The sequence below is a fragment of the Paramisgurnus dabryanus genome, chromosome 2 (assembly GCF_030506205.2).
Source record: "Paramisgurnus dabryanus chromosome 2, PD_genome_1.1, whole genome shotgun sequence".
Classification (NCBI taxonomy): domain Eukaryota; kingdom Metazoa; phylum Chordata; class Actinopteri; order Cypriniformes; family Cobitidae; genus Paramisgurnus; species Paramisgurnus dabryanus.
The window spans coordinates 1,244,732-1,268,587 of NC_133338.1; the positions used below are offsets into that span (position 1 = coordinate 1,244,732).

Genomic DNA, 23,856 nt, shown 5'->3' on the forward strand with positions numbered 1-23,856 from the left:
ATAAAGTAGCACAGTAAAAACATAATTATCTCGATTTGGAACCAAACTCTTTTTATTAACATGTAGGGATGTCAATTCTCCATATTCGATGATCGTTAAAATTCAAAATTAATCAAAGGAATAATGGTTACCTGTATTAGTGCAATAAGCCTTTAATGCAGTGACATACAGACAATGACATGAAAGTTTGCTTCAATGGCAATCAAAACGGCAACTTCTCCATGCGAATTAAAATTTGTTTGTATAAATAACATGTTAGTGGGATTGTAAAATGAGTCAGTGTAGTTGGTGTTTTGATAAAAGAATCAATTCAAACTTATTTCGTAATAAAATGTGTCATTGAAACCGTTTCAGACATGTGCATGACCTTGCTTTTTTGGACCATCGTCAAGTTTTATCGATTTAATTATTATTGACAATTTATCGAAGATTGAACCATGGCCAATGCGCCATCATAGGTGCTGTTGCACCGTTTATCTGCTGACTAGTTAGATAGAAAAATTTAAATATTGGTTAGTCAGTCTAGTGCAAACAGTGACTATGTTTACATGTAGACGAGTAATGTGATTATTTCCAATAATCAGAGTAAGGACTTAATTGCAGTAAATGTTTACATGACTGGAGCTATAACCTCTTCACTCCTGTTTACATGCAGTTTTTATTTTCTGATTATTCGCTAATTATTGTGTTTATTATTTACACATAGCCACAAATGATGAACTCACATATACTGTCCACTGTTTAAATTTACTTATGTTAAATGGCAAACCTGTAACAGTTTAATACGCTTCTGTCGTGTTATTTGAGCTGTTTATGGATGAAGGCAGACTGCTGCTTCCTAATGTCAAGTTTAAAACAAATTTGCGTGCCAAAAACACAAGCGCACTGTAGTTATAAGTGTAATTAAAGTGTTTACATGTCCGCATACTGCGATTAAAAAGGCTGTACGCCACCTGTTTTAATACTATTATATTTACTGTGAGTATGAGCTTAATGGCATTATTTTTTATTGAAGTATTGTGTTTACATGAGGTAAAGTATAATCGCAGTATTGCCAAAAAAGTATTGCGCATTATGAGGGTGCATGTAAACGTGGCCATTGACTTATTAATGAAGCTCTCTTATGGGTTTTAAGCATAGTGCTTTAATGGAAACATGACCTATGTCATATAAATGACAACAGTAGTGTTTCCAAAAGTAAAAATCCTATTCAAAATCAACATATAGCGATGGGTTTTATCATGGTAAATATAATAAATACTTAGAGATGCTCTAGTCTGAGTGGTTTAAACTTCAGTGTTCAGTGGTTAAAAAGGGAAACAAAAGAAAAGAACTGAGAGTTGTGTGTGTAAACTTAACACTTTGGTTAAATACATTAAGAAGATCTCCCACAACAAAACATATTTAACGTTTAGACTCTAAAATAAGTTACACTCATAAAGAGCAGCAATAAACTTAAAATATAAACGTTTTATAAATGACCACAAGCCCGAGCCTACAGCTGCATCACATTAACATGTTCACACGCTCATGCTTCAGAGTCTGGAAGAGTTGACTGAACGCTGTGAGAGCGCCCTCACCCTGCTGGGAGATGCACTGCAGTCCATGGACACACAGCCACTACCTGACTGCATCAAGGTACAACAACAGACTTTGACTCTTTACAAATGAGAGATTTTATCAAAATATTTAATTTATCTCTCAAAACCAAATAATAATAATAGTACATTTCTGTGTTCATCTCTAGAACGTTCCTCTTAGCGTTGGCAAACACGCGCAGTTAATGACAAGCATCCTCACTGATCAACGGCTGACGGAGCTGCAGCAGAGGGGCGGGGCTTGGCTCGCAAGTCTGGCCAATGGGATGTCAGGGTTGGCACAGAAATCACCAGATTGCAAGTATGAATAATCAATAATACTCACCTATCAAACACACTTTGATAAATTGAAGAAACGATAAGTGCTAATAATCTTTGTATAGGGCTGCTTTGGCAGTGACCTCTAACCTCTATGATGGTGTGGATGATGCGCTTCACCGTCTGGTGCGTTTGTCCAATCAGAGGGGCCGTGATCTGGACGCATTGGGACGATTGGCTGCCCTTGTAGATAAACTGGATAAGGTGAGTGTGTGGGATTATGTTCATCAGACAGTATTCAGGTGTGATGTAGGATGGATGGATAACTTCAAAGATTAAAACTGCACAAATAAGTCACAGTAAAGTGCCTTGTTGTTTTGTTCTCACTGACGATCTAAACTAAATCTGGACTAACAGTGAAGTAAACTGTAAACTTGCAGATTCTATCAGCTGACTTTAATCACCATCATTATAATATCAAGGAAAATAATCTTCAGCTTTGAGTTTTGTGTAATATTGCGTCACATGTTTCTCTCTTTCTGTGCGTGTGTGTTTGGTCAAGTGTGAGCGAGAGATTCAGCAGGTCCAGGAACAGTTAGAGGACTACAAACTTCCTCCCCTGTCTCTCAGCAGCCTGTCTCTCAAACAGCACAAGTTTAAGAGCTTCAGAGAATCTGCTATGGTGAGTGTTTGTATTTTTGTGTGTAATGCATTAAGAAAGCACGACTCAAAACATGGGCGGCAGTCTACATAAACATCACTGTAACTCGAAACAAGGTTTAATATAAACTATGGGTTTCTACCACACTGATGGTATGTGCATTTTGAAGTATCTCATAAGAAACGACTGATGGAAATGGCAAATTTCTGGAAAAAATTTGCAAAATAGTTTTTTTACGCTCACTAGGTGGTTTTTGATTTATGCAATAAAGAGTAAATGTGAATAATGGGAGATGGAAACGCATTTGCTGAATAAATTCTGACGTTGTGAATAAGAACGCACTTGATCGTCTAGCTGTTTCCACTGTCATTGTCTTTAACATATAAGGAGCTTGATGTTGTCACAATGCCCTTGCTGCTGGTGCCTGCATCAAAAATAAAATGTTCAGGTAACTTTATAACTTACCTGATCGTAATTCATGTCAAGATTTGCTTCACATTTCGATAGAAACCCAGTGGCATTGCCATGTCATATCTACAAGCATTTCTCACACTGAGCTTTTAGAGGATAAATGGGTGTAAAAATAAAAGCCAGCCGCAAAAACCATGGTATAAAATAGCCTATTACTTATTGCTTTTGATGTTTTTTGAATGTAAAAACCATGCAAACATCATAAGTAAACCCAAGACAACAGTAAAAAACATAAAAACAGCCGATTCATTGCACCTAAAGGGACATGCCACTTTTTCCAGCTCCCCTAGAGTTAAACATTTGATTCTTACCGTTTGGGAATCCATTCAGCTGATCTCCTGGTCTGGCGCTAGTACTTTTAGCATAGCTTAGCATAATCTATTGAATCTGATTAGACCATTAGCATTGTGCTAAATTTTTCCTATTTAAAACTTGACTCTTCTGTAGTTACACGATTTTCTAGGCAGATATGGTTATGAACTATACTCTCATTCCGGTGTAATAATCAGTGACTTACTGTTGTAGAATGGCTGCAGCAGGCGCAATATTACGCACTGCCCGAAAATAGTCCCCTGCTATTGAAAGTAACACAGGGGACTATTTTCGGGCAGTGCGTAATATCACTACGCCTGCTGCAGCTGATTATTACGCCAGAATAAGAGTAAAGTTCCTAGCGATTGGCCTAGAAAATCACAACTTTAATTTTCCGTTGGTCTTCGTACACGATTTAACTACAGAAGAGTCAAGTTTTAAATAGGAAAAATATTGAAAATCTTTGGTTATTTTTTAACGTGATGCTAATGGTCTAATCAGATTCAATGGATTGTGCTAAGCTATGCTAAAAGTGGTAGAGACCCGGAGATCAGCTGAATGGGTTCCAAACGGTAAAAATCAAATGTTTAACTCTAGGGGAGCTGGAAAATGAGCATATTTTATTTAAAAGTGGAGTGTCCTTTAAATGTTTGAATGGCATGATGTCAAAAGTAGAGTTCAGTGTCCATGTCTATTAACTTAAATATTTAGTCATATCTTAGATAGCTTTACAGGTATACATATTAAAAGTCTGTGTGTACGCTTTTCATTTGGGGACAAATTTGCTCCAGAAATCATTCCTTTATGGATATCCTGAATTGGAAAATCAATTCATATATGAAGATTATTCCAATCTGTGAATCAGATTATTTAATTTTTTCTTAAAATGCAAATATACAGTGTGTACTTCGTAGGGGTTACACTTATAGTTAGTCAGTATTTATTATTAGCTTTATATAAAAGTATAAGAAGTTTATATGCCCACTATTACAATAGTTAAGTAGATAAACGTGTGTGTGTGTTTATAGGAGCTTCACAGTGAGACTCTGGTGTTACTGGGAGAAGTAGAGAGCTGGTCTGATCTGGACTGGGACGGCTTCAAGACAGTGCTGGACAGACTCCCTCCCATTAGGGAAAAAGTGCGAGACGTGTCTCACTGTATGTCAGACTGCTGGACGCAACTGGACAACACACAGAGACTTCTGTCCACACTTACTGAAGTACAACACACACACACACGTCGTAAACACACACACAAACAGACTTACACTTGTTTCTTACTCGTTTCTTTCCCCTCCACAGGCCTCACAGTGGTGTGATGTGGTGTCATCTTCATCTCCCTCCTCCTCTCCTCTCTCCTCCCTCCCACCCATCCCTCCATCACGTTTCCAGGACGCTCGTGCCCTGGCGATGGATCTGGGCGGCGGAGCTTTGCTGGACCTCTGGTCTCAGACTCTGGAGCGCTACCAGAAAACTTTGGCTCAGTTTAAGAGCAGAATCCTACAGACGGATAGGGTCCCCACAGCGGCCCAGGGTCAGGAGCCCGACTCCAGCGGACGGGGGAGAACTCCTGCTACGAGCACATCCAGTCTGGGGGAATCAGAGACGGAGATCGAGCCGGACTGGTGCCCTGGCGCGGGGGGAGAGGGTGGCCTGCAGTCCTGGGGTTCGCTGGCGTCTCTCTTCCGGCCACAGAACTGCTCGACGCTGAAGATCGGGGAAGAGAAGAAGAAAGAAGGAGTCAATGCAGGAGGAGGGAAATTCCTGCAGAACCTGCTGCACGCCGGCAAGAAGAACGTAAGTATTGTTTGTTTTGGGGAAAGTATACTTTTGGGTAAAAGTATGAATGTGCATGCAAACCCACAAATGGAAAAATAACCAAATGTTGTTTGAGATGAAAGTAAGATGCACAGACTGGACACGTGCTGTTTTTATGACCGTCCTCTTCAACATGCGCCTCTGATTCATATCGCTGCATGTCTTTCTTTTTAAAGGATCTGAATGACAGATGCCATTTAAAGTAAAGCTTGTTTAGTCAGATTCATTTTGAAATGCACAAGTATTGCACATTTTAAAAATCAAGTGTGTTTACATTTTTATCTTAGAGGTTCAGCCGCTACCTTTGGGAATTATGCTATTTAGTTTAGTGTGTTTGTATTTAATGCCACACTTACAGTCCCATTCATCACAGGATGACAAGAGTCTTCATTTATATTAACATTTTAACTTCCTGTAAGGATCTGTACAGTAAACAGATCAGAGTTCACTTGCATACACACACTTATGAAATACCACACACATAAGTGAAGTGGCTACTCGAGTATGAAGCGTGACATGCATGGATCCGTCTCACACAGACTCATTCCAGTACAGTGGATATACTGAATCATAGATACGTTTACCTAGTATGTAATCAAATAATCTGTTCATGCACTAGCAAGGCAATGGCAACACACATTATTTAGGTGATGGGGTCACGTGCATGTACATTCTACAGCGTTCATGTCTTTCATAACATTAGGCTACATAAAGCAAAAAAATTGCATTGTGAGTTTAGAAAAGTGTGTTTTCATTGCCTAAATCTGAAAACTTCTTAAGAGCAACTTTTTCTAACTTGACTTTGAGTTTGTACTAGGGCTGGGTATAGATTAATCTAGATTAATGTCATACAAAATAAAAGTAATTTTTTGCATAATATATGAGTTTGTGCTGTGTGTAATTATTATGTATATTTAAACACATAATTATATATACATTTAAGAAATGGTTTATTTATAAATCATTTTTTATTTATATAAAATCTAGAATATATAAAAATATAAATAAATATATATGCACATATTAATGTTTCTTATATACATAAATGAATGTGTGTGTATTTATATATATATACATAATTATTACACACAGCACAAACTCACATATGTTATGCAAAAAATGACTTTTATTTTGTATGAGATTAATCTAGATCAATCTATGCCCAGCCCTACTTTGTACATTTATCCAGAGAATAAAGTGTGAACTCGACGAGAGATGCTGTGCGCTGCGTTGCCAAGTCCTCTGCCTTTTGGCAGAGTTCAGATTTGGAGTAGATTTTTTTCTGCGGTTAAAGATGAAAGGATTTCCTTCATTAGTTATTGGTAATTGGGCTGTGAATAGTCATTGGGATGGTTTTGTTACACGAATCTGGCAACCCTGGCTGTTCACTTGCGCAGATGTTTGGTTGGGATTATATAGAATTAAATTAGGGATGCATAATGATTAATCATGATTATTCTATAGCAAAATAAAAGCTTCTGTTTACATCATATATGTGTGTGAACTGTGTATAATAACTTTGTATAGATAAATGAACACACATGCATGTATATATTTAAGATATTTGTATATTTATCTATAATTGCATGTGTTATTATCATACACAGTTTACACACATATATAATATGAACTAAAACTTTTATTCTGCTATAAATTAATCGTGATTAATCGTTATGCATCCCTAATTACATGTAAACAAACATTTTAATTAGATTGCAATGTTTAGAGTACATGTGTACTGTACCGTTGTAACTTGCAGTCAGATTAATTCAGTCGGATTGACAAAAAGTTGTGCATGTAATCATTGCCATTGAGAGACTTCCGGTGACAGTAAAACACTTTACAGATTCACTGAGATTAAATACATGTGTGAAAAGAATACAAAGACTTGATCAGTATACTCTACTTTACTTATCCATGAAGGTTTAGACAGATCTGTGTTTTTCAGGATAAAAAGTGTAAAATGCTTTTAAATAAAAATACATGAATGTTACAGTTGAGTTTATTTTGAAGAAACAAGTGATGGAAACGGCAAATTTTCAATCAAAAATGCATTAAAACATCTGCATTCCTTTTTCTGTGCACAGCATTCAGTTTGGCAATTATAAACTGCACTGATAACAATTAAGAACTTGCCCAATCGTAACTAAATTCAGTCCTGTCTCCATTTTTATGCGTGCCTTGTTTTATTGGTTACTAGGTTACCAATTCCCCATCATTCTTGATGGAAACGCACCTCACTCACATTGACTTGTTTTTCTTTTTTACCGAATTTTGAAAAGATCCAATTCACCTTTAAAGGGAAACCCCACTACTGTAGCTGCTTTTGACCGCAGTTACAAATGTTTGACCAGCAGGTGTCATCAATGTGCAGGGAACTCGGATTCAATGGATCATTTTGCAAAGCAAGATATTGAGTTGAATTATGATCAGTCCTGACATCACCAATACACACTGCTCATAGGTCTGTGTGTGTGGGTTTCATAAATGTGTGTGTGTGTGAATATAAAGAGTGATGTATTTCCTAAACAGCTCCCTAACAAATCTAAACACGGGTAATTACTGGAGACACATTTCAGATTTACATTTATGCGTTTGGCAGATGCTTTTATCCAAAGCCACTTGCATTACATTACAAGGTATACATTTCATGAGTATGTGTGTTCCTTGGGCTCGAACCCAAAACCTTTTGTGCTGCTAACATGATGTAAATTACAATGATTTTACATTAGAACAAAAATTTATATAATTGTGCACAATACTTTACTTATTTCTGTACTATTTTAACTTAATACATATTATTCATTCATTTAGATGAATTAAACCTTTTGTGATGGGTCCATATTAGGGATGCATAATGATTAATCGCGATTAATCGTTAGCAGAATAAAAGTTTTTCTTAACATCATATATGTGTGTGAACTCAACTGTGTATAATAATTATGTATATATAAAAATGCACACATGCATTTATAATTTAAAGAAAAAAATATGTATATATTAAGTATTAATATTTACATATAATATAAATTATACATAAATATACAAATGTATATATACACATGTAAACATTTCTTAAATATATATATGCATGTGTGTGCATTTATCTATACAAAGTTATCATACAAAGTTCACACACATATAAGATCTAAACAAAAACTTTTATTCTGCTATAGATTAATCGCGATTAATCGTTATGCATCCCTAGTCCATATATAAAACTTTATTTACTTGTTTTTACTTACATTTCCTTGTATTTGATTATCAAGTGTAATGCAAACACTAAGTTTATATTAAGGAAATGTCATTGCTGCTATTTTTAGTGTTTGTGTTAATCACATTATCTTTCTTTGTCTATACCGCTATATTTTATTTAAATTTTTTATGTTCATCTTGTAGCCCACGGACGCCCCCCGCCCTCCAAAACCACCACGCAGACGTCATCCCAGTTTTGATCTTCAGGCTCTGCTGGCTCCGCGCCGTTCAGCCGCCGTGTCCAAACCTGCGGAGCCTGGTTCGGGTCAGTCCTCTCCGTTGTCCTTGCTGAGCCAACGGATGCTGACGGACTCCATCCTCACGGCGGGAGTGACTGCAGCGGCACCGGGATGGAAGGATTCGGCCGGAGGAGGGGGGGTGCTCATCAGAGGAGTGGAGGTCAGCAGTAAAGAGGTGGCCGATCACACGGGCTTCACACGTCAACACGTGCTGCTCAACCGAACCGAAAGAGAAACGGGTCTGGAGAGAGCTGGGGTCACTGCTCAAAGGTCTGCTTGAGAACTTGTTTGACTTTTCACTTCAGTACAGAAATTAATAACCGATAGTTTTCACACTTGTGGCCAGCTTAAAATGCTTTACATTGAAAACATCTTTGAAAAGTAAATACACAAGGGCCAGTATGTGAATCTCTCTCTCTCTCTCTCTCTCTCTCTCTCTCTCTCTCTCTCTCTCTCTCTCAGTAAACTGTATTTACAGTGGTGTCGGCTGGTCAGCACCGAGCGTCAGTATGTAGCTGTACTTAAAGGCGTGGAGGAAAATTATCTGCCCCTCCTTGACTCTTCAGATGTCCCGTCTGGTCTGAGGGGCAAAACTGAGTCACTTTTTTCTAACTGGAAAAGCCTCTCTGCATTCCACTCGCAGTTACTCTTCCCTGCCATGGAGGGCGCTCTCTCCCAGACACTACAGCAGACGGACTGCTTCACTAAATATGTAAGTAACACTAGGACCCCTATAGTGAGGTGTCATCTAATATACTCATGAGAGTTGTTCTCTGCCTGACAGAGGGATCAGTTCCTGCTGTATTCCCACTACATCCGTATGAAACCGGAGCCGGATGCTCTACTGATCACTCAGGCTGCCGACTTCTTTAGGGTGAGAAAACCAACAGCGTATTAATTCTGCTGGATTCATTCGTTCTACTGTGAAACACAAAATGTAGAGGAAATAAAGTGATGATTAATGAGTGCGTTTACATGCACAGAATAAGCAGATAACTAACAAAAATGCGTTTACATGCAAATCAATAAACCGTGTATGCAGAAAACTGTTGGGATTTGGAGATTTGTCAGGTCTCTCTCAAGCTGTGACGTCACCACCTATTGTAAATGTAGTCTCTCAAAAAGTGATGGGAAATCTGTCTTTACTGTTGTTAAGCTAAACTATATGGTTTTCTTAAGTAGGTAGTTTTTTTTTGCTTGCTACGCCGATTTTGCATTGCATGCAGTTTTGTTCATGTGCGCATGTCTCTGCGCGTGAAAGATAAACGTCACACGTAGGGATGTAACAATTCAACCGTGTGTCCCATTAAAAATGCCTGTCTGAAATCGATTCTGAATCACAAGGCTGCGATTCTTTGTTTCATGCACAGATTGTGCATGTACTACGGCATTTGTTCAGTAGGAAGTCCTTATCAATCTAAAATCATAACGAGTCGGAGTCGTTTTCAACGTGTATTTAAAAAAGCAACACTTGTTTAATAAAATCATTTAAAATATTCTTTATTATCATGAAAATACCTGAAACAATGTAAGAACAGTGATATAAATATTCCTGTAGACATTTCCTCTAATAGCATTCGTAATGCTACTTCTTCTGTGGCTCAAAGGGAGTTTCTGCACGGGAGCGCCCCCTGGCATTCGGATGTGCCTGGATTTCACCGTAATTCATTCAAATTAATTCATTGAGAAAACGCGCATTTGCACGGTTAATCGTTACACCCCTAGTCAAACGCATAAGTAAGCGCTAGGAATGCATAAAAGTCTGCCCTTGACAGAGTCTGCGCTTAAAAACAAAGTTGTGACTGCCGAGTTAGCGCTTTATGCTAGTTAATGCCGTATGCTAGGTAAAGCTATATGCTTGTTAATGCTGTATGCTAGTTAATGCTGTATGCTAGTTAATGCTATATGCTAGGGCTGCACGATTCGGAGAAAAAATCTAATTGCGATTTTTCTGATCAAAATTGCGATTCACGATTTAAAGTGCGATTCATTGGTATATAATAAAAAAGCTACATCCAGGTTTGTTGTGGTGGTTTTAATAGCACCAAAGAAAGATGCTGTGCTACTGTTTATTTAAACATTAAACATTAAACTCTTAAACATTGTACCAAGGTGTCTGCAAGACTTTGCTCTTCTGCAGACACACTTTTTTTAATCTAAGAACATTAAACAAAATACAGTTTAACAAAAATTTATTGAAAGCTTTTTTTAAATAACATATAGGGCTATAGGCCAACGTATTTTGGCTGTCACTACAACAATGCTTCTGACAAGCAAATGTTTAGTTTTTTCTTTTAATCATAAGACTATACTTATCTTGTTTTACTTTTCAGGCATCTGTCATAAATGTAAATATATTTGTTATTAGAATCTATGATTTAACATAAGCAAAAAATACAAATAAAACACTGCACAGTCCTCACTATACGATTTTAAATGTGGAGCTGCAGAAGCTTGTTCAGTTAATTTTTGGTGTTTAATAAACATTTCTGACACAGAAAGCACCAGGTTACTGTCTGTCACTTTAAGACACAAGACAGCTTTAAAACTGCTTTGCTTCAATATACTGATAAACATCCAGCTGTTTATGTTCAATTAGACAAGAAAGAAAACTTAAGTTTAGTGATCACGCGTGTGCTGACTGCTCTCTGTGTGCGCGCTTCATGAACCCTCGTGCCTGTAAATATACTTTCAAAGCGGTGCGGATGTGCGCGTGCAAGAAACTATACTGTACCTCTTTCGTCTGCTGTGTTCCGGGCTTTAATGAAACCTGCTTATAGTCTGATGAGGCGCTTGTCATTGTTTGCGATGCATGACGAGAAACGGATGTATATACACCTTTCTTTAAGTCCAACATTACACAAAAGGGAAATGTTTTCGCGCATTTTCTGTCCTCTCATTTGCCGGTTAATGAGTTATAATGGATTTTAAAAATGACTGAATCCAAAAGCTGCCAACTTCCATGACATTCCCCGTTGTGCAGTTAATTCCATTTGTATGCATTTAGCGATTCTGTCCGTGTTTTCCGCATCGCGGAAATCATATGGCCGTACACTTTGTTGGGGAGTTTAACTGCTGCTCGCGCAATGGCGTTATCTGACGTTCGCACCTCAGTGTTAATGCCCTCTATTGGTTCAAACGCATCAAACGTAAAATGCGCATGAAGAGAACTGTCAAAAACGGCGTACTAGATGATTGTTATATTTGATAGTACTGAATCGAAATAATCGCAGCTTTTGCGATTCGAAAATCGCATCCATCCAAATCGCGATTTCGGTTTAAAAATGATTAATCGTGCAGCCCTACTATATGCTAACGTTTAGGCTGAAGTTCTACTATTGACTTTACAGTTAAATTTTACAGGTTCATACTGAAAAACAAACTTACAACTCAGAAACGTACATTAACAATCTCCGCCTCCCCCATGTTATTCATTGGGACTTGAGACCATCTAAACAATTAAATTACACTTCAATTATCTTTTTTCTGAAGCTGGTCATTTACTGTAGTTTTTATCACGCTGATGTAAATTCAAGTGTTTGTTTTTAAAACAAGTTTGTTTTTAGTTAGTTATTTAATGCTATAAAAACCTTGGTGAGACGTCATGATTGACAGCTGTGAAATGCGCATTCTGCGAGGGCGGGGCCTTGATTTTGCGGCTTTACTTCCTGCTCACTACTGGGAGACTCCTGAAGTCGCTACCGCCCAGACTCAAGACCCAAGATGTCAGTGCCGTATCGGGACACTGCCGGCTTCACTTTTCAAAGCAAATGGGCGTCGTCCATCTTTTTTTACAGTCTATAGTTTACACTCACACAGAGCTACTGAATGAGCTGCTCTGAGCAACAGCCAATCAGAGCAGAGCTCAACATTATTATTCATGACCCTTTCAAAAAAGGTAATAATAGACCATTTCATTCTAAAGACAAATCCTAAGGTTGTAAATGGACATGTAAAACCACATCTGGATGATTTTTGCACTTAATAAAGACATAAATCTTCCATGTAGACATCAGAGAATTTAACAGATTATTAACATGCATTCTTTGGCACCTTTAAAAAAATGTTTTGTCATTTTGCTCATCAAGAAAGTGCATCATAATTTAAGAAGTTTTAGATGTTTGTACTGAAAGCAATACATAAATACTAAGTAAGAAAGTCATTTTTTTGTAGTGTAAGTAGATTTTTGATAGTTATCTGCTTATTCTGTGCATGAAAACACACTCAATGTTACATTCAGTTGGATTTTGTTTATTAAATGAAGATGATCAGTTCGTCTGTTTGCATTCTAGAGAAAGTCATATGGGTTTGGATGGAGAGTAAATTAATAGTTTTTGATAAACTAACCCTTTCTTTCTATCTCTCTCTCTCTCTCTTCCAGTCAAAGCTGTCTTCCTCTCTTGTTCCCGTCCCTCCATTTCCTCAGTGTCTCTCTGCTCCCATTCAGAGATTGGAGCAATACTGCCAGACACTGGAAGAGCTCGGCGGTCTTAACCCCACCTCTGACTCCGCCCTCTCTATTATAAGACACGCCCAGCGGCACGGAGAGGACCTGCGAGCCAGTGACCTCATCACAGGGTGTCCAGTGAGAAACTTTTTTTTTAAGATATTTTAACAAAGCAATCCAATGAGACACAGTTTGAATAAATGATATGTATTTTATACTGTGTGTGTTTCAGGTAGCAGTATCTGAGCGTGGCGATCTGTTGCGTCAGGGTGAGTTGTGTGTATGCAGTGGAGGCAGGAGGAAGAAGACGGGTGTGAGAAACGTCTTCCTCTATCAGAACTACATCATCTTCACCAAACACAAAACACCAAACCCTGGATGCAGTCAGTTCAGCTTTAAACACAGTATCAAGGTACACAAACAATAAATATCCAACCACAAAATATCTTCATCGTGTTTAGTCTTATTTGAACTGATCTTAGGTCATCTCTCTCTCTCTTCACAGTCGTCTGAGATGGGTCTCACTCAGAATGTGGGTGAAGACGGACTAAAGTTTGAGGTGTGGGTGAAACATGTGTCTCGCACCAAGGACTGTCTCACTCTCCAGACCTCCAATGTACAGGAGAAACAGGCTTGGACTCATGACATCGCTCAACTCCTCTGGACTCATGCAATGCATAACACAGGTCTGAACTTTATCTTTCAGCTCTCACCTCTCATTATACAGACAAGTAACACCTGATATAGACACCTTATACCATACTGAGTAATACAGTAATCCAGTGTTTTACTAAATTAATCTTAAAAGAACTCAATCTTTAAAGGGGTCATATCATGAAAATCTGAATTTTTTCATATTTAAGTGCTTCTATCAACTTAGAAAATGTGAAAAAGATCAACCGAGTAACTTAGTTTTGGTAAATCATTCTTTGCAAGCATGTAAAAAAATAGCTCATTGAAATTTGGCTCCCCTTGTGATGTCAGAAGGGGATCTTATTATAATAACACCGCCCCTTAATCTGCACTATCCAACCACAGCACTGCCATTAAGTGCAGCAAGAGAGAGAAAAAAATTGACAGCACAATTGTGTTTCAATTTCAACAAACCACCATTATGGTGATCAGTGTTTGCATTTCATCAGCTCATTTGCATTTTAAAGGGAACTCCCAAAAAGGGCACATAAAATGGTTACATGGGTATTTTATCACGGCTTAGAACACGTTTCAACCGATCAGAATCAAGAACCAGAACAAGACGTTTTATAATAAATTATCATTATTATAATAAATTAAAAATAATAAAATATGACCCCTTTAATTGTATTGTCATCAAAAGCAAGAGACAGCTGTAAACATCATACATCAACATTTATTTTCATAGAAACTCATTATTGATTGCATCTCATAAATAAAAACACACACACAGCTGATTTCAGTCTGATCTTAACATAATGTCGTGTGATTGTAAACACAGATGTGAAAGCTGAGTCAATAATGTACATGAAGCTGAGCTTGTCATAGTGCATTCTGGGATTGCTGGGTTAAGATGAGGCAGTATTATGGTGTCGTGTAGTGTATAGTACACATGTGATGTTATCTGGGGTTTAAAACAGCTGCTGTTTGTAGTTTTTGACACAACATTTATCACTATTAAACGTAAGTCTGTTCATTCAAATCCATTAGTTAAACTACTTAATTAAGTAAGAGCCCATCCTCTTTAATGAGTGAACCCTTAACTACTCTCTTATTTATCTATCATTAAAACAACACTAAAAGACTTCTGTATTACACCTCTACTGTGTGTGTTTGTGTTGTCTAGGGGAAGTTTTTTCAGGAATGATTCATTACTGTCAGTCAAGACACTGATGTGCTTGGTTTGTGTTTAATTTACTGGATGTCAAAAGAGATATTTCACCCAAAAATGAAAATTCTGTAATAATTTACTCAGTTTCTTTATTCTGAAGTCATCAACTGTCTGCTTCTCATTTATCAAAATATCTTCACTTGTGTTTAACTGAAGAAAGAAACTCTGAGTAAATTATGACAGAATTTTAATTTTTGGGTGAACTATCAGTTTAATAAGTAAGGGATAATGTTCAGGCAGTCAGTCGATTGTTATAGCAGAAATAAGGTCTCTTGGTATCTTGTATCACACTGAAGGGGTTTGTTTTGCGATAACCACCTGCTGTCTGTACGTTATCCTGCTTATTACATGGCTATTTACCTCATAAGTAAGATTAGGAATATTAGGAGCATTAAATATTGATTTTGAAATATTTAATGAATGCAGACCTTCGGCGAGCAGTGGGTTACCAGTGCATTTTATAACAGCTAATGGGCATTGTTAGGCACGAGGCGAAGTGGAGTAAAACCCCTTAGCTGTTATAAAATGCACTGTAACCACACTGCTTCACGGGGCTTATTGCTTTTATAAAACGGTTACTTTATATGCATAGCAGGATTTCATAAAATAAAACAAGAACTGCCCATTTTATAATTTTGGTTTTATGATAATACAAGACATTTAAATGTCATGAACACACTAGTTGGTTGAATAATTTGTAAATAGGGTTAGGTCATATCTGTTATTAAAAGACATTTATATTTAATTTTTGTGTGATATTAAACTGTACCTGTCAAAATGATTCGAAGCATCCAGGGTACCGTGTATTATTAGTTTTTAGTGGTAGTTATCTGGGAATAACAATCTTGCAAATGGTGTGACTGGCCAATCAGAATCAAGTATTTTAAAGTGTGTGAAATAAGTAACCCCCAAGGTGTGTGGGTGTGCATTAGGACCAGAGTCAATTATTCCACTTATACCACAGTTACTAAAAACATTGCTCTGGTGGTTATTTTTAAGACATTTGACAAGTTAGGTGTTTACTGAAAAATAATCAACACACATGGAACATTTCTCAGCCAATCAGAATAAAGCAATCAACAGACCTGTGGTATAAATACATATAATAGCATTTAAGATAACAATATATGTGTTCCTGTCTGAAGTCTCATAATCTAATGATGAGATTTGGAGCATTAAAGTCGCATTGATTTTAATTTTTGAGATGATCTTAGTCAATATTAAAGATATAAAGCTTTAATTTTCACAGAATCTTCTTCATATTATGTAGGATTGGGTTTTTTGTAGAAAACTGTAAATCAAAATTACTTAAGCTGGGTTTTAATGCTTTTATTTGTAAAGGGTTTTCACAGGCATGGTCACCAATAACAGACACATACAATCTTAAATCAGATCACACATTTCTCTGATAGTGTTTTTTCTATATGCTGAAGTTTACTATTATGGAAAATTTATATAAATAAAAATTCATTATATTTAGAGTTTAAAATTTTTAGTTGATTTGTTCATTGAATGACTTTAAAATATGTTTTGCTCTATTGTGTTGCTTTGGACAAGTCTTCTAAATGTGTCTGCTAAATGCCCAAATAAAGTCCCCCCATACTAAATGTATGTGTAACTGTGGTCAGTGGGATTTGATAAATCAATGGATTATGATAAAGGTTCAGACTCTTCAGCTCTGAATGGCACGTGGTTTGCCATTGATAGTAGATCAAGTTTATAAACTTCATAAGAGTCAGGACTGTTCAAACTCAATCCTGGAGGTCCACAGTCATCAAGATCATTCATCAGACCTGAGGTTTTAAAGCATGACAGAGTTTAGACGCCTGTCATAAATCATCTTGATATCACCTCAACACAAGTCACTTTAAACTCATACTGGCAGATTAGTCAGAAGAAAACATCCCGATGACACTTGCTTTTGATATTTTTTGTCAGATCCAAGGTGCAAATTCATGTTCAGTTCAAATTTAAATGATGATATTTTTAAACAACTTTAAATAAGTAAGATGTGTGTGTTTTTTGTGTGTAGAGTTGTGTCTGAAGGAGTCTCTGTGTATGGGAGTTTCCAGTAAGCTGCTACTGGATGTGACGGGTGCTCAAAACTCAGAACTGGACTCCAGTTTCAGCCTGAACGACAGAGGTACAAACACACACATGCACACACACACACACACACACACACGAGCACACACACGAGCACACACACACAAGCACACACATGCAGATTTATGCAGATTTGTTCATCTTTAAACTTTATAACCTAACCCACACTCTTAATGAAAAGTTTCTGCATTTTTGCAATAAAATCATATTTTTATATAATTCTAAACGTTCTTATAACATTAAAAAATGACGCCACGGACCCAAGGTTTGGTCAGGTTTTTAGTACATATATGTGTGTGTAAATATAGTTGCTGTTTGTAGTTTGTTTGTAATTCTCCTGTCCTCCACCAGATGTCACTTTATCCTTCATTACAAAATGCAAATCACATATTATAAAACACACAAATATTAAACTGATTCACAAATATACAACTGCTATTTTACATAATAATAAAAATAAAATGTTTTAAGACCACTAATAATAATGAGAAGACTAAGATTTTAAAGCTAAATGTGCGTGATTTTCACGGAGAAAATAAATCTTAGTAGTACAAATATATAACATACAGTTTATTTTTGATGTTTGGGTGAATAATAACGCAATCATGTTTATTCTCTGTCAGTTCAAAGCAGTTGTTCAGACTCATCGTCTGTGGGGAGTGTGAAAGAGAGCGACTCGCCCGCATCTGTACGAGATTTAAAGAGAAACACTGAGCAAACGGGACACGCTCAGGTGAGTCTTACACATACTCTAATGTAGAGATGATGAAGACTGAATGAAGATAAACATCATGATCTGTGTTTTTCTAGAGCTCTTCACCCTCCACCTCTGTTTGAATCATCTCATCTCAACATGTAAGTCATGTAAATAATCCTTAAAGGGGTCATATCATGAAAATCTATAATTAGGTCCCCAGTGCTTCTATCAACCTAGAAAATCTGAAAAAGATCAACCCAGTAACTTAGTTTTGGTAAAAAATTCTAGGCAAGCATTTGAAAAAATAGCTAATTGATAAATTGTCTTCTCTTGTGATGTCAGAAGGGGATCTTATTATAATAATACCGCCCCTTAATCTGCACTATCCAACCACAGCACTGACATTTAGAGCGGGGATCAACTCATTTACATTTTAAAGGACACACACAAAAACAGCACATTTTTGATCACACCTACAAAGTATCAATTTTTGCATCCTATAATAAATTAACTATATAATATTTTGAGCTAAAATTTCACATATGTACTCTGGGAATACCAACGATTTATTTGACATCTTAAAAAAGTCTCAAAATATTAAGAAATGCTTCTTTTGGTAAATCTGTGTAAAATGACCCGTGTCCTCTGACATGAGTACAGCTGTATGTAATGCTGTTCACCGTGTTAAGATCACATGACCCGCTGAATACAGTTTTCCTCTGTGTTATTGAACACTTTCAGTGCTGAAATAAATCATTTGTGAAGTGACATCAGTAAAGTGAAGCATCAGTCAGCAGAAATAAAACCAAACTCAGTCATCACTTACACAATCCAGCATAAAAACCAGACTGAATCATTTACAGTAACAGGTTTTACCTCAAATACTGAGAAACTTTCAGTAGTTTGACTCATCATACCGTGCATATGCTGGTAAATTATCACCATAAGCATAAAAGTTTCATTTTCTAGCTTCTTAATTAAATGCATTTTGAACATTTATAGTCACAGTAGCACCAATAATTAATTTAATTTCTTTCTTTTTTTCAGATAAAACGGGTGCTGCTTTAATCTTCAGAGAAACAAAACCTGGAGAAGTTTAGGACTGGAAGATCTGCAGATGAACTGTTGTGTGTTGCAGCTCATGTTTATTGATTTTCAGGTACAGAATTAAAGTGGATTCACACACATCAGTGACTAAACATAGAGTCACGTTAAAACTGACCCCATGAACTTTCTTAATGCCACTGATGGTCTCATATTGAACTCTTTACGTATGTTTTTGTAATCTTTCATTATCTTGCTTCTCTTTCTGGCTGATGTCAGCTGGTTTAGCAGGCTGTTGGTTAATAGTAACCAGTAACCTAGCAGCTCTTCAGGTTACTGTCACAGGTGACCACAGACTTAAATTTATGTTTTTAATCCCTTAACTGGTGCAGCCCTTTTTGAGTGTGGGGTGAAAAGGTGATGTACACCTTAAAATTAATATAACTCTGCATTGTTTTGGTCTAAAAGCCTAATCTTGGTCTTTAAAGTTTTCACAGAAGTGTCTGGAAATATTGAATAAAAGCAGTTTACATTTATTGCAATAAATAAAAATAATGCAATAAAGTATGTATTTTATACATCAAATTACCACAAAAAGTGAGGTTTGTGTTACACTTTAAGTGGTTTTACCAACAACGGCCACTAGGTGTCAGGGGTTTGCTGCATACTCTTGTCACAACTTAATAAATTACTGTCACTGCATTATTATTACTGCTAAAAGGTTTTTCAACAATATATAGTTTGTCATGATAGATACAAATTTACATGCACAATATTAAAGGTGCAGTGTGTAGATTTTAGGGGCATCTAGTGGTGAGGTTGCGTATTGCACCCCTCCCCTGAAGCACATAGAGAAGCTATGGGAGCCGTCACAGGACAAACATGTCATAGTTTGAGACAACGAAGTGACAAACGCGCTCTATAGGACAGTTTGTCCGTTTAGGGCTACTGTAGAAATATGAAGGCACAAAATGGCGGCTTCCATGTAAGGAGAACCACGGTGTGTGTAGATAAAAACATCTCATTCTAAGGTTAATAAAAACAATAGAGTTTATATTGTAAGGCCTTTATACAACACTCAAAACACAATTATCTATATTATATTGCTGTTTAAAGATCCTTCTAAAATGTACACACTGCACCTTTAAAGTAAACTTAGGTGTCCCGCTCACGGTACAGCACCAGTTAAGGGGTTTTAATTCCTTATGGATAAAATCAAGTCTTCTTGTTATAACATGTTTCTGTAATGGTTGGCCAATCTTGTAAAATGGTTAAAATGAAGTTTGACATGAATGACAAAAGGTTTCAATTGTAAGCTAAGCCAACATACAGCAGGAACTTCATAAACCTTTTCCTTGTTTGTATTGCAAATATAAGAAAAACGCTGATGGCAACTTTCAAGATATTTAAAGTGTACACATTTTCTTCAAGTAAAACTCTTTATTTCAAAGTGGCACATTTTCTGATATGATATCTGAGTTAAAGGTTTCAAGAGATTTATGTATGAAGCTTGGCCTGTTGTATGTTTATGGCTGAGGACGCATCTGGAATTTGGGCTGAGCTCTGAAGAAAGAAGAATTTCGGCTCTTTTCCTTGAGTCACTGAGTTCTGTAAAGAAGCAGCAGCTGTGTTTCATTGCCACGGCCAAACCCTAAGCTGCTGTCTCTCAGATGTGTGAGATATATGCTGGGTTTTATAATTTATGACTTATGTAATTGGTTAACCCCACCTTTGGCTTTTTCATTAGTCAGATTTAAACAGAGGATTACATGCTTGAGCTCTAGCAACTCTACATTTCTGACTTTATTATAATAATAATATGTTACATACACGTTTATCTCTGCAGCACTCCGAGTGCTTTATATATGGAAAGGGAAAGTCTTCTCGTCCAGCACCAGTGCGAGGTCTGACTCTGGAAAATCATCCATTATAAGCTTTATCTTTTTCCACTCATGTCATCTGTCTTGTGGTACATATTTCAGATGTTGACAAATGTTTCATGTACTGATAAAACAACAGTCTGCTTGTGTTTCTCCAGAGGTGTAAAGTACTCAAGTCGTTTTACTTTACTCAAGTACATTGTAATTTATCACTACACTACATTTCATAAAAACAAGTTTACCTTTAATACTCAAATACATTATCATAGGTACTAAATTTTTAATCTCATTAACTCTTTACCTCCTAGCATTTTATATAATTTCACAAAAGTTTAATGCCTTCCAGAAAATTGTCTTCTTTAAATATATAAATATTTAAACAGACCCATTCGTCTTCATTTGGGTTTTTTTCATCACCTCTCAAATATGGTTAGGTTTCTTTAAAAATACAAAATTTTAAGCAAAAAGCTGAAATAATTGCAAGAATTTTAGTTAGAGATCAGATTCAGATCGATGATCCAAACATACACAGAGTTTTTACTGTTTTTGGATCAGTGGATGCTTCAGTGTTTTATAAGTTGGGTAAGAGCGACACCTAGTGGATAAAATCAGAAATATGGATTGCCATAAAAACTCTGGTAGGGAAGCATTTTCTCTATGAGATAACTCATCAAGTGCAGAGAAAGAGTTAAGTGTTAAAGACACAATAAGTAATATTTTCAACACTAGAGGTCGCTATTACACACAGGCAAAGCTTGGTGTTGAATTAGCTGCAAGGCACAACATCTGTGTGATAGATACCAGTGATGCGCGGGTTGATCCTGTGGTTACCCACGGTTACGAGTCATCCAAAAATATTTTTAATGATATTCAGGTTGTGGTCGGTCGGGTCATTTGAAATAAAGATGTCAATTAACTATTTTAAACAATTACTACTTTTAAAAATGCAGGCCATTGAGCGGGTCGGGTACAATATTTATTAAAAAAAAAAAAAAATGCGGTCCGAGTTGCGGGCGGTTAGTTGAAAACATCAGTCGGGTGCAGGTTGTTTATACATTGACCCGCGCATCACTGATAGATACTGTACAACCACCACTTCTGCATTTGTACACTCGTCTTGCCATAATTTCTACAACTAGAATAGCGTGGATATTAAAAAATCATGAAAAAATCCTGATAATTTACTCACCTCCATGTCATTTAAGATGTTAATGTCTTCTTTGTTCAGTCGAGAAGAAATTAAGTTTTTTTTTTTAGGAAAACAATCCAGGATTTTTCTCCATATAGTAGACTTTATTGGAACTCAACACTACCGTTTCAAAGGCTTTAAATGATCCCAACCGAGACATAAGGGTCTTATCTAGAGAAACCCTCCTCATTTTTGCCAAAAAATAAAACACATGTACTTTTAAACAACAACTTCTCGTCTTGCACTAGCTGTGTGATGCGCCAACGTGACCTTACATATTTAAACAATAAACTGACATCATTACAAATACTACAACTTCTGAACACTCCTCTTTCTTCACAACACTGGAGCAGTAGTTTCACATACGTCCATGACCTTTGACGATTGCGTAATTCGTAAGGTCGCGCTGGTGCATCACATGGCTAGTGCAGAGACAAGAAGTTGTGGTTTAAAAGTAATTTATTTGCAAAAATGAGGATGGTTTTAGAAGATAAGACCCTTATGCATCGGTTGGGATCGTTTAGAGACCTTTGAAGCTGCACTGAAACTGACATAAACATTCTGGATGACGTGGGGGTGAGGAAATGATCAGAATGTTTTTTAATAAAAGTGGAGTAATCCTTTAAGTCACTAAAAGGGCAACAATTACAAGGGAGACAAGGGACGAGACATTATTTAAAACATGAGTTTCTCTGCATTTACAAATCCTTTAACACTTTTGGGATAATGTAAATACACAGTTGCAATAAATATGTTTTTTTATATATATATAATTACTAAGAAAACTTAGCATATTGTGGCTATAAATGATATTTAATATGGAATGTAGTGGAATAAAAAAGCATGATGCTTTAGAATGTAGTGCAGATACTTGAAAAATGTACTTGGATGAAGTAAAAATCCTTGAGTACTGTTCTGACGTGTGTCTTAACATTTCTCGTGAAATTCTCTCGAGAACAAATAATCGTGAACTTAAGCGCGTACAGTATATCAACAATTGACTTGTTAGTGTCTGTTGTAATTTCTCCTAAGGAGCGTTTGAAAGAACATCTGAAAGAAAGTTGATATTCACCCAAGCTATAAAAGAGCAGAGCAGACCTCTGAGCAATAAAAGTTTGCCACGTCGCTACTAACAGGAATTTGCATGCGTTAGTAGCTTTATGTTTTCCTCTTTAATTTGGTCCGTTTAGTTCTTGAGAAAGACGAGCAGCTGCGAATGAGTGAAACAAACTGAAAACCTGTATGACTGTGGGAGGAATGTACTGTATCTACATCACAAACCCACATTCAGGCCAAAAATACTCTCCACACACAGCGGGTGTGTGTACAATCCAAATCTATCCCTAAACCAGAAATACCTTGGCGCGATTCACAGTTGTGATTGTAAACAGGAGTTTGTGCCAAAGAAACAAGCTGTCTTTATAAGTCTCTGTTATAATGCATCGTGTATCAGGGTGATTCTTCAATCAGGACAGACGGTATGACGATTTTAAATGATAAAGATGCACTGTCATTGCTTTAAACTTTTGTCATTGTGTCTCAGCACTTTTATTTATTTATTCAATAATTGTAAAAGTCAAGACAGTACAGCACATTTAGGCTTCAGATTTTTCGGTTTTCTCTTCTTAAAGGTGCAGTGTGTAACTTTTAGGAGGATCTCTTGACAGAAATGCAATATAATCTACATAATTATATTATCAGTGATGTATAAATACCTTACATAATCAACTGTATTGTTTTTATTATCTTAGTATGAGCCGTTTTTATCTGCGTACACCAAGGGTCTCCTTACATGAAAGTCGGCGTCATGATTCCACAGTAGCCCTAAACAGACAGCTACCGTAGCTTCTCTATGCGTTTCAAAAGGGAGGGGTGAGCGGTGGACTGAGCCGTTGGTTGCAATTCTCCTTCTCACCACTAAATGCCTCTAAAAAACAAAATAGAATTTATAAAGTAGACTTAATTGAAATAATAACAAAATTCCTATCCCCTGTATTGCCATCAATATCATCCTACC

At 36.7% G+C, this 23,856-nt stretch overlaps 1 protein-coding gene across 1 annotated transcript in view; it reads left to right on the forward strand.

The window, feature by feature from the left end:
* The window catches only part of arhgef40 (Rho guanine nucleotide exchange factor (GEF) 40), a 36,951-nt gene extending 16,914 nt beyond the window's left edge, over window positions 1-20,037 (forward strand). Inside the window, exons 12-27 of the mRNA XM_065294138.2 lie at window positions 1,540-1,638; window positions 1,748-1,899; window positions 1,982-2,120; window positions 2,419-2,538; window positions 4,329-4,520; window positions 4,603-5,097; window positions 8,518-8,882; window positions 9,075-9,324; window positions 9,397-9,486; window positions 12,994-13,197; window positions 13,292-13,471; window positions 13,565-13,745; window positions 16,956-17,066; window positions 17,653-17,762; window positions 17,840-17,884; window positions 18,774-20,037. Of these exons, the coding sequence (XP_065150210.1) occupies window positions 1,540-1,638; window positions 1,748-1,899; window positions 1,982-2,120; window positions 2,419-2,538; window positions 4,329-4,520; window positions 4,603-5,097; window positions 8,518-8,882; window positions 9,075-9,324; window positions 9,397-9,486; window positions 12,994-13,197; window positions 13,292-13,471; window positions 13,565-13,745; window positions 16,956-17,066; window positions 17,653-17,762; window positions 17,840-17,866 (2,715 nt within the window). The 3' untranslated portion in view covers window positions 17,867-17,884; window positions 18,774-20,037. The remainder of the gene's footprint in view (window positions 1-1,539; window positions 1,639-1,747; window positions 1,900-1,981; window positions 2,121-2,418; window positions 2,539-4,328; window positions 4,521-4,602; window positions 5,098-8,517; window positions 8,883-9,074; window positions 9,325-9,396; window positions 9,487-12,993; window positions 13,198-13,291; window positions 13,472-13,564; window positions 13,746-16,955; window positions 17,067-17,652; window positions 17,763-17,839; window positions 17,885-18,773) is intronic.
* Window positions 20,038-23,856: the final 3,819 nt, after the last annotated feature.